General features: G+C 41.2%; 2 protein-coding genes across 3 annotated transcripts in view; one reads left to right on the top strand and one right to left on the bottom strand.

Annotated features, from left to right (window-relative positions):
• The window catches only part of SEL1L2 (SEL1L2 adaptor subunit of SYVN1 ubiquitin ligase), a 62,280-nt gene extending 57,759 nt beyond the window's left edge, over positions 1-4,521 (top strand). For both annotated transcript variants that reach the window (XM_026002396.2, XM_072736412.1), the window contains 2 exons: positions 4,034-4,162; positions 4,316-4,521. In XM_026002396.2, coding sequence (XP_025858181.2) covers positions 4,034-4,162; positions 4,316-4,435 — 249 coding nt within the window. In that variant the 3' untranslated portion in view covers positions 4,436-4,521. The remainder of the gene's footprint in view (positions 1-4,033; positions 4,163-4,315) is intronic.
• Positions 1-12,739, bottom strand: part of NDUFAF5 (NADH:ubiquinone oxidoreductase complex assembly factor 5) — a 129,073-nt gene that overhangs the window by 64,628 nt on the left and 51,706 nt on the right. Inside the window, exon 9 of the transcript XR_011996981.1 lies at positions 2,483-2,681. The gene's annotated coding sequence lies outside the window, so the exon portion shown is untranslated. The remainder of the gene's footprint in view (positions 1-2,482; positions 2,682-12,739) is intronic.

Here is a 12,739-nt window from a genome sequence, read left to right as displayed (position 1 = left end):
CTGTGCCTTGTTTTTCTTTATTCACCCAAATATTTATCAAGGCTTGTTTTGTCTCAGGAAGCACTGTGCTTCATTCTAGGGATACAAGAACAAGCCAACTTTCAAAGAGCTCATAGTCTACTATAGAAGAAGAGACATGTCCTTAGTGAGTGAAAGCCTAAAATGGCACTACTGCATGCTCACACAAAGTACTGTGAAAATGTTAATGAGGGCACAATGAATTCAGGTGGAGGGATCCTGCTGGGTCCTGTTCTAAAATGATTTTATAACATGGAGCATAAGAAACACATGATGATCTTTTTAATGGAAGAAAGCATGTATATTTTAAGATAATGACTAAGAAATCTATCCTAAATTAGGACAAAAGGTAAGGAGGAAATTAGCCTTTGGAGATGAGTTTCCCCCATATACAGTTAGACCTACCAGATAACACATTTTTGGGATCCTACCGGGCAAACAAAAAGCACATTCACTGAATAAATTATAAATAGATCTGTCACAAATGAAAGTAATTATGGCATGAAGCATTTCCATTTCTCACTTGTCTGGTTTGACCACTTATGGGGTGTTAGAACTGAAGCTTTAAACATCAGAATAGAATTATTTTCTGGAAAGGACAAATCCAAGTTAGATATTTAAAATGGCCTTCTCAGAAATAGGACAGGTCAGAACACATACCTCTTAGAAGTGGCCATAACTTCTCTTGAAATAAATGCCTTATCACCTAATAAAATGATCAGAAATGTACAAAACAAAAAAATTGTATGTGGATAGCATTATTTATTACAGAAAAAACCTACAAATAAACAAACTGCTCCAAAATAGAAAGCATGTTCTATAAACCATCATGTGGTAGTATATACTGTTGCATTATGTATTCTATGGCCTAGTGATAAATGACAGACACTATCTGTATTTGAATCTCAGCTCTGCTACTCATACATCCCATGAATTTAGATAAGTGACATAACCTTTCCATGCTTCAGTTTCTTCATCTTTACAGTAGAGATAACATCAACATATCTATATAATTGTCATGAGGTTTAAATAAATGGCAGTGGTGACTGGCATACAGTGGAAGTATTTAGTAAATATTAGTCATTATTATGAAATATTATGCAACTATTAAAAATAGCATAGACTAAAAGAATATCTTAGGACATGGTATTTTCTTTGAAATATTGTTAGGTTAAGAAAGCAAAAGACAAAATATTACCTAAAGAGAAAAATTCCTAAATTAAAAGTATGTGTGCATATGATATATATAAAAATGCTGAACGGTTGTGCATAAAATATTATCAGTACTTATGTTTGTACAGTGAAATTGTAGGTGGGCTTTTAATATTTGTTCAGCTCTATGTCTTCAAGATTTTCTACAATTAGAATATAGTATATTGATAGTAAGAAAACAAGATTATCCAAAAATGATCTCTGTCCCCATATAAAAAGTTTTTGATGACACCCAAAGATGCAGGGCTGGAAAACTCACACATCGTGTAATTGAACAATTTTCATAAACCAGAGAATTACTGGAGAATTCTGTATTTTTGAGTTATAAAGAAGCTATTTTTAACATGTGAACATTGGGCAGTACTTTGGCACACCTGATATTTTAGTTGGAAACACATCATTTAAGAAGAGTCCTTAGATCATTTACCTAATCTCCTCAATCAGGTGACTTTAAAGCATAAGCTCAAATGTACCACAAGAAAGTTAAATGTAAGTGATTGGGTGTGCAATGGACTTCTTTAATGAACCCTGGTCATCATCAAAGCACTTTTGAAAGGAAATTTTTTGTCTGAATGACTTGGATTTTTTTCCTATAAGGATCAAAGAACAAGGAGTCTTTTCTAGAGCCTACTAATAAAATTTCTGTTATATGGGTTGCCCTAATTAGTCAGTGGGTTCAGGAATTTCTCTGGGAATTTTCAAGAACAACTTCCATGGCCTGCCCCATCCCCACTGAGAATTGTGAGGCCCGGGGGCAAGAAGTGAGCTCATCCCATTTTAATGGTACTTCTTGCTAGTTTTTATTATAAACTAAGCAACTGAATTGTGATGCTTGTGCCTCAAGAAATAAATTAATAACTATAGCCTGTTTCAAATAAGAATGAATGCCTGAGATACTGACAAAGGCTGCTGTTCCCCAAACGCCCTATTAAAGTCAGTATGCCTTTCATGTGTGGGGGTGACACAGCCGTTATAATCTGCAGGGTGCTTTCAAATGAACACCCACTGAATTTGTTGGAATTAGAGACACAAATTAGAGTTTTTACAGCATACATGTTCTCTGTTGCCAGGAAGATTTGTTCTAAACAGTTTCTTGTGTTTTAAGTTCTTAAGCAAGAACATTCCTTTTTCTCCAACAAATCAATTTATTAAACGACAAAGCTTTGGAAAAAATTCAAGAAATGATAAGCAGGGCGCAGCTGAGAGAGAATAGCACCCAAACATGGGTGTAGCAGGGGCCACAGGGACTCACAACTATTGCACTCCATGTCATGAAGGTTTGGGAGATGGAGAAGAAAGACGAAGAGATACAGGATAACCACAGTTTGTGAAAAATCTCCTCTTATCCTTTGGGAAATGATCAAGGGTGCTCCCAGCAAAGTACAATTCTGGGACCGGCCAAAGGCACTTCAACCTTTAAAAGCAGCTCTGCTTAGCCTTTTCATTCCTGTCTGGAAAAGCAAGCAAAAATAAAGCAAACAAATAAAAACAAGCCATAAGTAGGTGAAAATTAAAGAAAACAATTTTGTCTGCCGTGGCATAATTTAGTGAGGAGTGAAAAGATCCCTAGAAATATAGTATGCCATCTGAGGAAGCAAATTCCAGCCTGAGAACTAAACAGTTTATTCACTCTTTCTGTATTACTGGAGACCAGCTATGTACTCCACACTTCACTAAGCACTGGGAATTGAGGCGTTAACACGTTGTCCAGGTCTTTGAGGACAACCTGTTGAACCTGAATGAATTTATTAAATAAATAAATGAATTTATTCCCACAATTGAACAAACAAATTCTGTAACTTCAGGTATGATAAGTACTGTGAAGAAAACTAGGAATTTTTTTTTTTTTTTTTATGATAGTCACAGAGAGAGAGAGAGGCAGAGACACAGGCAGAGGGAGAAGCAGGCTCCATGCACCGGGAGCCCGACGTGGGATTCGATCCCGGGTCTCCAGGATCGCGCCCTGGGCCAAAGGCAGGCGCCAAACCGCTGCGCCACCCAGGGATCCCAAAAACTAGTAATTTTAAATGCTTGTCAGTATCTGTATTGTTATCTGTTTGGGGAACTGTACTGTTCCCATCTAGTGTTCTCCTGCTTCTTTAACTGGAATCAAATCCAAGGTCTGATCTAGTGGTATCCAAGAAAGCTTTTTGGGTAGTTTTCTATGGCTCCTGTAACAAGTCCTCACAAATTTAATGGCTTAAAACAACTCACATTTATTATCTCACAGTTTCTGTGTGTCAAAAGTCTGGGTGAGCTTGACCAGTTTTTAGCCTTTAGTCTTCACAGGCTAAAATCAATCTGTATTCTTTCCTGAAAGTTTTGGGGAAGAATTACTTCCAGGTTCACTCAAATTGTTGGACATATTCACTTTCCTGTGCTTGTAGGACTGAGGGTCCCATTTCTTGCTGTCTGCCCACATTCCTTCCCATTCTTTCCATGTGGTTCCTCCAGCAATAGTGAGTTGAGGCCTTCCCAAGCTAGAAGCTTGAACTTCTCCTGCAATATCTGAATTTCTCTTCTTCCCTCAGCCCTGAGAAAACTATTTCAGGGCTCCTATGTTTATATGGAGTCTGCCCAGGTAATCCAGGATAATTTATTTTAAGGTCTGTAACCTTAATGACATTTTCAAAGTCCCCTTTACCATGTAACAGAACATAATCTACAGGTTCCAAGGACTGGGGCATGAATATCTTAGAGGGAGCTTACCAAGGATAAATAATGATATTTCAAGTGATGGCTTTCATTTATTTACCCCTAAAGAATCTGCATCTAATGAGTAGGGCTGTTCTTCTATTTCTAGGACATTCATTTGGCCAGGAGATTATATGATATGGCTGCTCAGACAAGCCCAGATGCTCACATACCTGTTTTTTTTGCCCTCATGAAACTGGAAACTGTGCATTTGCTCCGAGATATCCTGTTTTTTAATGTAAGTTTTTCTCACATAGATCCCAAATCTCTGAAAACAACAATGAGCAACTTTTGGATGGTGGGATGGAAGGAGATGATGTCTCTGGATACAGTGGGGAGGCTTGGTTTTTTTTTTTTTTTTTTTTTTTTGATAGAATGTCTCTCCCAGCAGTTTACAATGAGATGGAAATGGATGAAATTGGACAACACTCTTGGACCATACTGGGATTTATTTGTGATTGGCCTAATCATTGTTGTGCTGATCTTCTTGCTTAGAAACCGCTATGGGTAGGATCCAGACCATAGGAAAACCTGCTCACGGGAACAGTTCACTTCATGTTATCCTCACTAAATAAAGAATTTCCTCGTCAACCTCAAGAGTCTGCTGTAGATTTCCCACACAGGCCTGCGATGGAAAATAGACAAAACTCGAGACCTGTCTTCAGACACCATTTCAGACGTCCTGCTTAGTTGGGGTGACTACTTCTGGGGGAGTGAGGTACTAGAGACTAGTCACCAGAGGTTTCCTTGTAGACTTGTTGTCTTGGTGATCTAGTCCCTAGTTAGGGACAAAGGCCACTCATCTTCATGTTTTTATGACAGCCTCTCCCCTCTCAAGAGGACAAATGGGTTCCTTGCCTCCTACATACATACAGAAGTAAGGACGAGGGGGAGTTTTGGGAGGACAGGAACACAGATCCCTCCGAATCTGATAAAGATACAAATTTACAAATAGATCCTTCAGCTTGCAGGAATGATCCTATGAACCACACTGTAGCTGAAATGAGCAAAAGTTCCTTGTGGTATGCTGTGCTGGGGGACTGACACACTCATCACCTGGGGACCTTCTATCAGAGCTCCCTTAGCAGTGAACAATGCCATCTGGGTCTGTCCAACATTGTAGTCCTCCCTGCCATTCCTCACTGGAACCTTGTTCCCCCTGGGGAATCCCCTCTGGAGTATCCACAGAGGGAGAGAACAGAGCTAGAGTCTACCTCCCTGTCTCCTGTGGCAGGGAGAGCACGGACCTGGGCCTGGGGGCAGGGTGGCCGAGGAGAGAGCAGGAGGCCCAGGACTCCTGTCAAGGGCCAGGCTTAAATCTCAGCTCCACAACTCTTTATCTATTTGACATATCTGAGCCTCAGTCTCCTGATCTGCAAAGTGGGAAGATCTCAGCTGGTACAAGGATTAATGAGATAACATATGTAAAGGGACTGTCACAGGGCCTAGTGTTCTAGAATGAACTCCACAAATAGTAAGTTCTAATTCTCTCTAAAATCTCAGGGAAGGGGTGCCTGGGTGGCTCAGTTGGTTAGGTGTCTGCCTTCAACTCAGGTCATGATCCTGGGGTCCTGGGATAGAGCCCCAGCTCAGTGGGAGTCCTCTTCTCTCCATCTGCTCATGTTGGCTCTCTCTCTCTCCCTTTCTCTCTCTCAAATAAATAAATATTTTTGAAAAATAAAATCTCATGGAAAATTGACTGGAATATGGGGACAGCTGAGTTGATAACGACTTGTGTGACTTCAGTCACCTGCAGTTAGTTCTCCAGCCAAAATCCTGTGTGTTTTGGTAGGAAAAGATCAGCTTGCCTACTTGAAAATCCAACCCAGGGACAGGAAAAGAGTTAATTAATAATGTCAGTCATAATCAGAGAGTAGAATTAAATGGTGAGAGAGCACTTAATTTAGAACCAAACAACCTGGATTTGAGATCCAGCTCTGTCCCTTAGTAAGCTCTCTGTATGACTTTGAGCATAATTTCTCTAAACTCAGTTTTTCCTCCATAAAATGGGATTAATTCCTACCTCACTGGAAAATTATGAGGTTTAACATAAACCTAATATCAAAAATGCTTTATAAATATTGTACATACAAATACCAGCCATAGTCATTTATTTGACCATGAACTAACCCAGGTCTTTCTGAGGTCCAAGCATCAAGAATTTCCTGTACTGAATCCCACACTTACTGGAGAGTTCCAATTTTTTTTTCTTTTCAAATTTTTATTTAAATTCTACTTAGTTAACATGGAGTGCAATATTGATCTCAGGAGTAGAATTCAGTGGTTCATCACTTACATACGACACCCAGTGCTCATTATAACAAGTGCCCTCCTTCATACCCATCATTCATCTAGCTGATCCCCTGCCCACTTCCCTCCAGCAAACCCTTGGTTTGTTCTCTATAGTTAAGAGTCTCTTATGGTTTGTTTCTTCCTCTCTCTTTTTTCCCCTCTTCCCATATTGTCATCTATTTTGTTTCTTAAATTCCTCATGGGAGTGAGATCATATGGTATTGTCTTTCTCTGACTGACATTTCAGTTAGCATAATACAGTCTAGTTCCATCCATATCATTGCAAATGACAAGATTTTGTTCTTTTTGATGGCTGAATAATATATATTCCAGTGTGTGTGTGTGTGTGTGTGTGTGTGTGTGTGTGTGTGTGTACCACATCTTTCTTTATCCATTCATTAGTCAATGGACATTTGGGCTCTCTCCACAGTTTGGCTATTGTGAATAGAGAGTTCACAGGAACTCTACTGTAGGAACTTCTGAAGGAACTTCTACTTACAAACATGCAAAGAAGGAGCGGGCATCCAAACTTCAGGTCCTGGTCCTAATAGGCCAGCGGTGAATTATATCCCATAGGTTTCTACAGTGTAAGCATGTCAGAGACAAGGATAAGGGTGAAGAGAGGAGTGTGTAAGGCAAGCAGGGGAGTCTTGGCTCAAAGTCTGAATGAAGAGTGAGCTTCTCAGAGGTAAAGCCTGTGGAAATAGCTGCAGGCAAGAAAGAAAGGGCAAATCTTTGTGGCTTGGTGTGTAGAGTAGAGAGCTGTCAAATACAGAAGCAAGGGTAGGGTAAGCTCATAAATTTCCCAGTTCAGCCAATTGTGCCAAGTAAATGTGGCAAAGGTTTTGAGAGCATGAGCAGCTTAGGATGTTTGAATCACCCAAGTGTCCATTTCTGGGCCTCCTCTCTGGAGCTGCCTCAGAGGCACCCGGGACACGGGCGCACACCTGCTGTACTTGTGCAGCTGAATGACGACTGGCCAAGGGAGAAGGAGCCTCCTGGCTAGCAGCCTCTTCTACCTTCTGTTATGACAACCCCACCTCCTCCATGGGCACACAGAGCCTCTATACTTTCTGCTTCTGATAGCTTTAAACAAAAACTGATAGCCAGTAAACTACAAAGAAGCTTTTTTTTTTTTTTTAATCCAGTTTTCTTTGTAACTCCCTTTTTCCTGTACATTTCCTTTGCTGGTTCTTTATTAAAGCAGAGAAGGCTTTCAAGTCAATACATTTTTTTTAAGTCAAGTAAACAATTTTGTTTGCTAGAGTCAGGGTCCATAGTCACTTTACAAGGAGCACGCTTTTGGAATTCTGTGCTTTTGCCCAACATCATAAATGGTGGGTTTTAATAGCTGTAGCCATGAGTGGCTGAGAAAAAGAGAGAAGAAGATAAAGTCCGGAGGGAAGCAGAGGCAGATGGTACTGCTTGCTGCATCCCTTCTCTGGGACTCCCAGGAAGCACAGAGAAGAGGGTGAGGGAAGGCTGAGAAGAGGGACAAGGAACTCTGTGGAATGCCCTACTATATGCCAGATTCTTCTGTTTCTCATTCCATCTTCATGATGAGACTAGAGGTGGATATAACTACCTATGTCTCCTACAAGGGGAAACAAGTCTAGGAGAAGCTATGTAACTTGCTAAGATCACATAATAATGTGGTCACATAATAATAAATAATGAAGCTAGAATTTGAGTCCAGATCCAGCTCCAAAATACTTTCTTTCCTCCATATTACTGTTCTAGTTATTTCTTGCTGCTTAACTACCTAAACCTCAAGGTTTAAAATGATCAGGCATTCTAGGCAGGGTATGGCTGTGTGATTCCTCCTTCCACATGACATTGAGAGAGTCTGCTTGTTGGGGTTCAGCTGGAGGACAGGCTATTCTAGAGAACCCAAGACAGTTTTACACCTGGCACCTTGGCAAGGTGACTGGCAGGTTGGACTTAGCTGCGAGGGGTGACCAGAGTACCTCTATGTCATGCTCTCTTCAACATGATGGACAGAGTCATGGGACTTTTTACCCAGCAGCTCAGAACCCCCAGAGATCTTTACAGAGACCCAGACACTGAGCTGTTTATCTTGGAAGACAGGCCTGTCTATGAGGTGGGATTCTTCTTCCATTTTATAGATATGCCCCCTGCAATGATCTGATTATTTCTTTAGAATAGTGTTAGCAGAGGATACTTGAAAGCAGAATCATAGTATTTTGATACTAACTGGTGAATCTGTTCTGTCTCAAAAAGAAATGTAGGTGCCATCAAGTAAATGGATTGGCAAATGTAAGGAGTATATTAAAAGAACTGAATACAGTAAGTAGGCTGTGGCCTGCCTGCTTCAACCTGGAGCCCCTGAGTGAGGAGGGAGTAATGGAAATGGTCAGTTTTGGCTGTTTCCTCCCCATCTCCACCTACCTGCCTCTGGCACTCCTCTGGGATTGGGATGGCAAGAGGTGTGGCTTAAGAAGTAGGATAGTTTATAATAAACTTGCACTTCTGTAATCCTGCAGAAAGTGCTTGCTGAACATGGAAGTTCACCATGTCAGCTCCCATGGAGCACTTTTGTGGCTTTCTCAGGGATTCCCCTGCTGAGAAACTTTTTTGTTTGGGGTCTCCTGAAAGCAAAGCCTGAGACAAGGATTTGTATCTAGATAGTTCATTTGGAAGGTGATCCTAAGATTCAGAGTGAGGGCATGAAAAAGGATGAAAAGCCATTTAAAAAAGGTGCATTATTGAGGTCACTACTGTGGGCAATAGGGGTTTTGCCAAGATCTGAAAAATTTGCAAGATATTCCTGGAATTGTTTGCCTGAAAGATGAGAGGCGGGGGCACTTGCCCATCAGTTACCTCCTCCATCATCTGGGGATTGCTCCAGGCTGCAATAACGACCCCTCATCCCCTCCAGGCTATTTCTTGAGGCTTTGGGGAACTCTCCAACATAGAACAAAGACTTGTGCCTTCTCTTAACATTGGGCACAGCTAACAGGAGTCTAAGGTTGCAGGAAAAGACCCTCTATAGCTTCAGCTGAAATCAGAGCTGACCAGGAAAAGCATCTGCTTCATTAATGAGGCCTCCTGAGCCTCAAAGCTCTGCTCATCCATCAGTCCATCCAACAGACTCTCTGTTGGGACTCCCTAGCTGTGTTAGGTTGAATAATGACCCTCCCCCCAGGTTTTCCATGTCCTAATCTCTGGAACCTAAAAATGTCACCTATGTCAAAACAAAACAAAACAAAACAAAATTCTACAGAAGTGATTACATTATGAATTATTGAGATGGGAAGATTATCCTTGATTACCTGGGAAGACCTAAAAATCCAATCACAAGTATCCTTAGAAGACAGAAGCCAAGGGAGGTTTGACAGAGACAGAAGAGGAGGCAATGTGACAACAGAGGTTGGAGTGATGTGGCCACAAGCCAAGGAAAGCCACCAGTCACCAGAAGCTGGAAGAGGCAAGGGATGGATTCTCCCCTGGAGCATATGGAGGGAATATGGTCTGGCCAACACCCTGATTTCAGACTTCTGGCCTCCAGAACTGTGAAGAAATAAATACCTGTCATTTTGAGCCATGAATCTTGTGGTGATATTTTTATAGTAGTTCAAGTAAACTAATGCAGTATTTTCTCTCCAGGTAGCTCTAGGCTGGCTCTTATCCTGTGTCCTTTATCTGGTCCCTGAGGAACACACATTCCTGCCCCTGATTTTGGTGGAAGAGCAGCCAGCTCTGGGGACAGCCCATTAGCAGAGGATACTTAAAAGTGGAATTGTGGTATTTGATACTAGCTCATGAACAAGTGTCTCTAGCAAAAGGAAACACAGGTGCAAGCAGAGTAGATAGACTGACAAAAGTAAGTAGTATGTTGAAAGAACCGAATACAACAAGTAGGTTGTGACCTGCCTGCTTCAGCCTGGGGTCCCTGAGTGAAGAGGAAGGGAATGGTCCTCTTACTCTGTCGGTCTCACTCTCTCTCTCCCCTCAGGCAGATAGCCATGTCCTCTCCCTACTGGGCACGTGTCACACTCCAGTTCCCTATATCCCCCACACTCAGGGGCTGCAGATCAAGTTCTCCAAGTAGTTTCCTTTGAACCCCTCCCTTTTGGTTACATTTGATGGCAGAGGTCCCTCTTTTCTTCTCCCTTGGGAAACACAAAGCCATCAGCAAACTCCTTGCAAGAAAATGTTGCCTCCACCACCCTCCTTCAGGCCTTAAATACCCCAGTCCCCACTGTCCACAGCTTTGCAAATCTGTCGAAGATACCCAGCTCCTCAGTTTAGAAAACTGGCTTCTTTGGTTAATTCTCAGCCTATGGCCTCAGCACAAATCTAGGCACTGAGAGTCCTGTTGTATCACCCAGAAATCCCTCTCTGATGATTTCATTACTGAGAAGTGTGCTTTGAGCTGGGAACCAGCAAACAAACCGCTCCTACCCTAACTGTGCCGGGAACTCCTGCTGCGGCCCCCATTTTCACTAATCCACACAGGCTTTGCTAGTTTCTTTCTCAGGAAAGTGCAAAGGTGAGATGAGTCTATGATTCCAAAGTCACAAAACTCAGTGGTGTGCATGTGTGCAGCTTCAGAGCTAATAAGATGGACCGACTACCTGTGGCAGATTAGGAAAGCCTTCTTCTGTTTGTAATGGGTTTGTAAAAATAGTCCTTGCCAACTCTATACCACAGCCACAAAAAAATGCCTGAGGTATCAGAATTTTTTTTAATAAAAGTAATCATTACGAAAAGAAAATGCACAAGGAGTGGAGACATGAATCTTGGATTTCAGATTAAAAGTTGCTCCACATGGAATGACAGGTTTTTCCACCACACTTCTGTCTTCCCTTCATTCCTTACTCTGCCAGAATGAACTCTTTCCCCATGAGTACTTTGCTTGTATGTGATTAATATGAAAAACTATTCACCTCCTCCAAAATGTATCCTTTTCATAAAAAAAGGTACAAACCTGTAGCAACAATAAATGTGCCATTGTAACAATAGTTTGTTATTAACAGGAAAATGTAAAACTAAAAATAGTGATTCCACTAGAGCTAACTTGAGGAAAATGGTCATGTGCTGAATATGCATTTCCAGAGGCACAATGTACCTGAAGTGTTTATATTTCCCCAAACTCCTGTGCTCCAGAAGCTTCTCTTCTCAGAGTCTTCGTCTGGGAAAATTCAAAATTATTCAAACTAAAATAATCTGTTGAAGAAGTAATTGTCACATCTTCCAGAAGAGAATATCCTGGCTCAGAGAACAGATCTGCAATTTGCCCAAGGTCACACTGTCAGTTAGTGGAAAGATTTAGGATTTAGGATTCAACCCCAAAGCCAGTGCTCTTTCTTCCATTCTATCCATCCCCCCATCATATTATTATCATATTGTCAAATATAGCTTTTAATGTGACATGTAGTATTTTTCATTTTTCTCACTAAAAATATTAAAGTGAACTAAAGTTAAAATTTACATAAGCTTCTTTAGAAAAATGCTTGTTTTAGTCATGTTTCAAAAGTATCACAGAGAAGACCTTGCCAACATACAAAGACCCAAAAGGCTATCATTAATCTTGCTGTGTAATTCACTGACAACTCAAAATGGAATGTGAAATCTTGATTGTGATTAATCAATACTATTGACCAATACTCTTGATTTTCCTCTGAGTTATACTGACTTTCCACACTGTCTGATTTTCTCTTCCATTCTCCACCTCCCCTTCCCCACTCCATGTAAATTTACTTTCCAAAGATTCATCCCTTTTCCATATGAACAGTGTCAGCAGTAGATACCACCAGTGCCTCATCCAAGTCCCCTGAGCCCAGTTCTCAGGTCACCTGCATCTTCCATGGGCAATCCCTGCTGCCTATGGCTTCCTACATCCACACCTGCATTCCTCTGAGGAACGTCGGTCCCTGGCTCCAGGAGAATTCTTGGCCAGACATACAGCACTGGAACACGCCAGAAGCACCAGGGGGCTACAGCTCCCAGGAACAACCCTCAAAGAGAGAAGAACAAGAATGCCCCAATTTCCTTGCCCCTCAGTGGGCTGATTTGGAGTAGTTAGAGTCCCTCAGAAGGTGTCCAGCAGGATTGAACCCCAATAATCCAGTGTAGTAACCTACTTACTAGCACATTTTTTATTGACTTTCCTCCCTCCCATTTTCCATTGTCTCATTTTCCCACTCCCTTTCCAAATAAACTACTTGGCCTCAAATATTTGTCTCGGGGTGTTTTGGGGGAACTCAAACCAAGAAAGAATCTAAGGAAAGATCATATTTAAAATACCAGAAAACAGAGACAATAACCAAATTAGGAATAATATCAGCATCTATTTAAATTCCCACTAGATTGTATACTTTATGGGAACAGGGACCAGGACCATATTTGATTTGTTCACCATGTATCTTGAGCACCTAGCACTGTGCCCACACATGATTATTCTCAAATACTTTTTAAATGAGTAAATGAATGAATTTATTAATGAACAAACAGGTGAGAATTCCTAGCTCTTTCGTAAGGTTCTTCAAATTTTAAGATG

This window comes from Vulpes vulpes, chromosome 14 (genome assembly GCF_048418805.1).
Source record: "Vulpes vulpes isolate BD-2025 chromosome 14, VulVul3, whole genome shotgun sequence".
NCBI classification, from domain to species: Eukaryota; Metazoa; Chordata; class Mammalia; order Carnivora; family Canidae; genus Vulpes; species Vulpes vulpes.
This window is presented reverse-complemented; position numbering and strand designations above follow the sequence as displayed.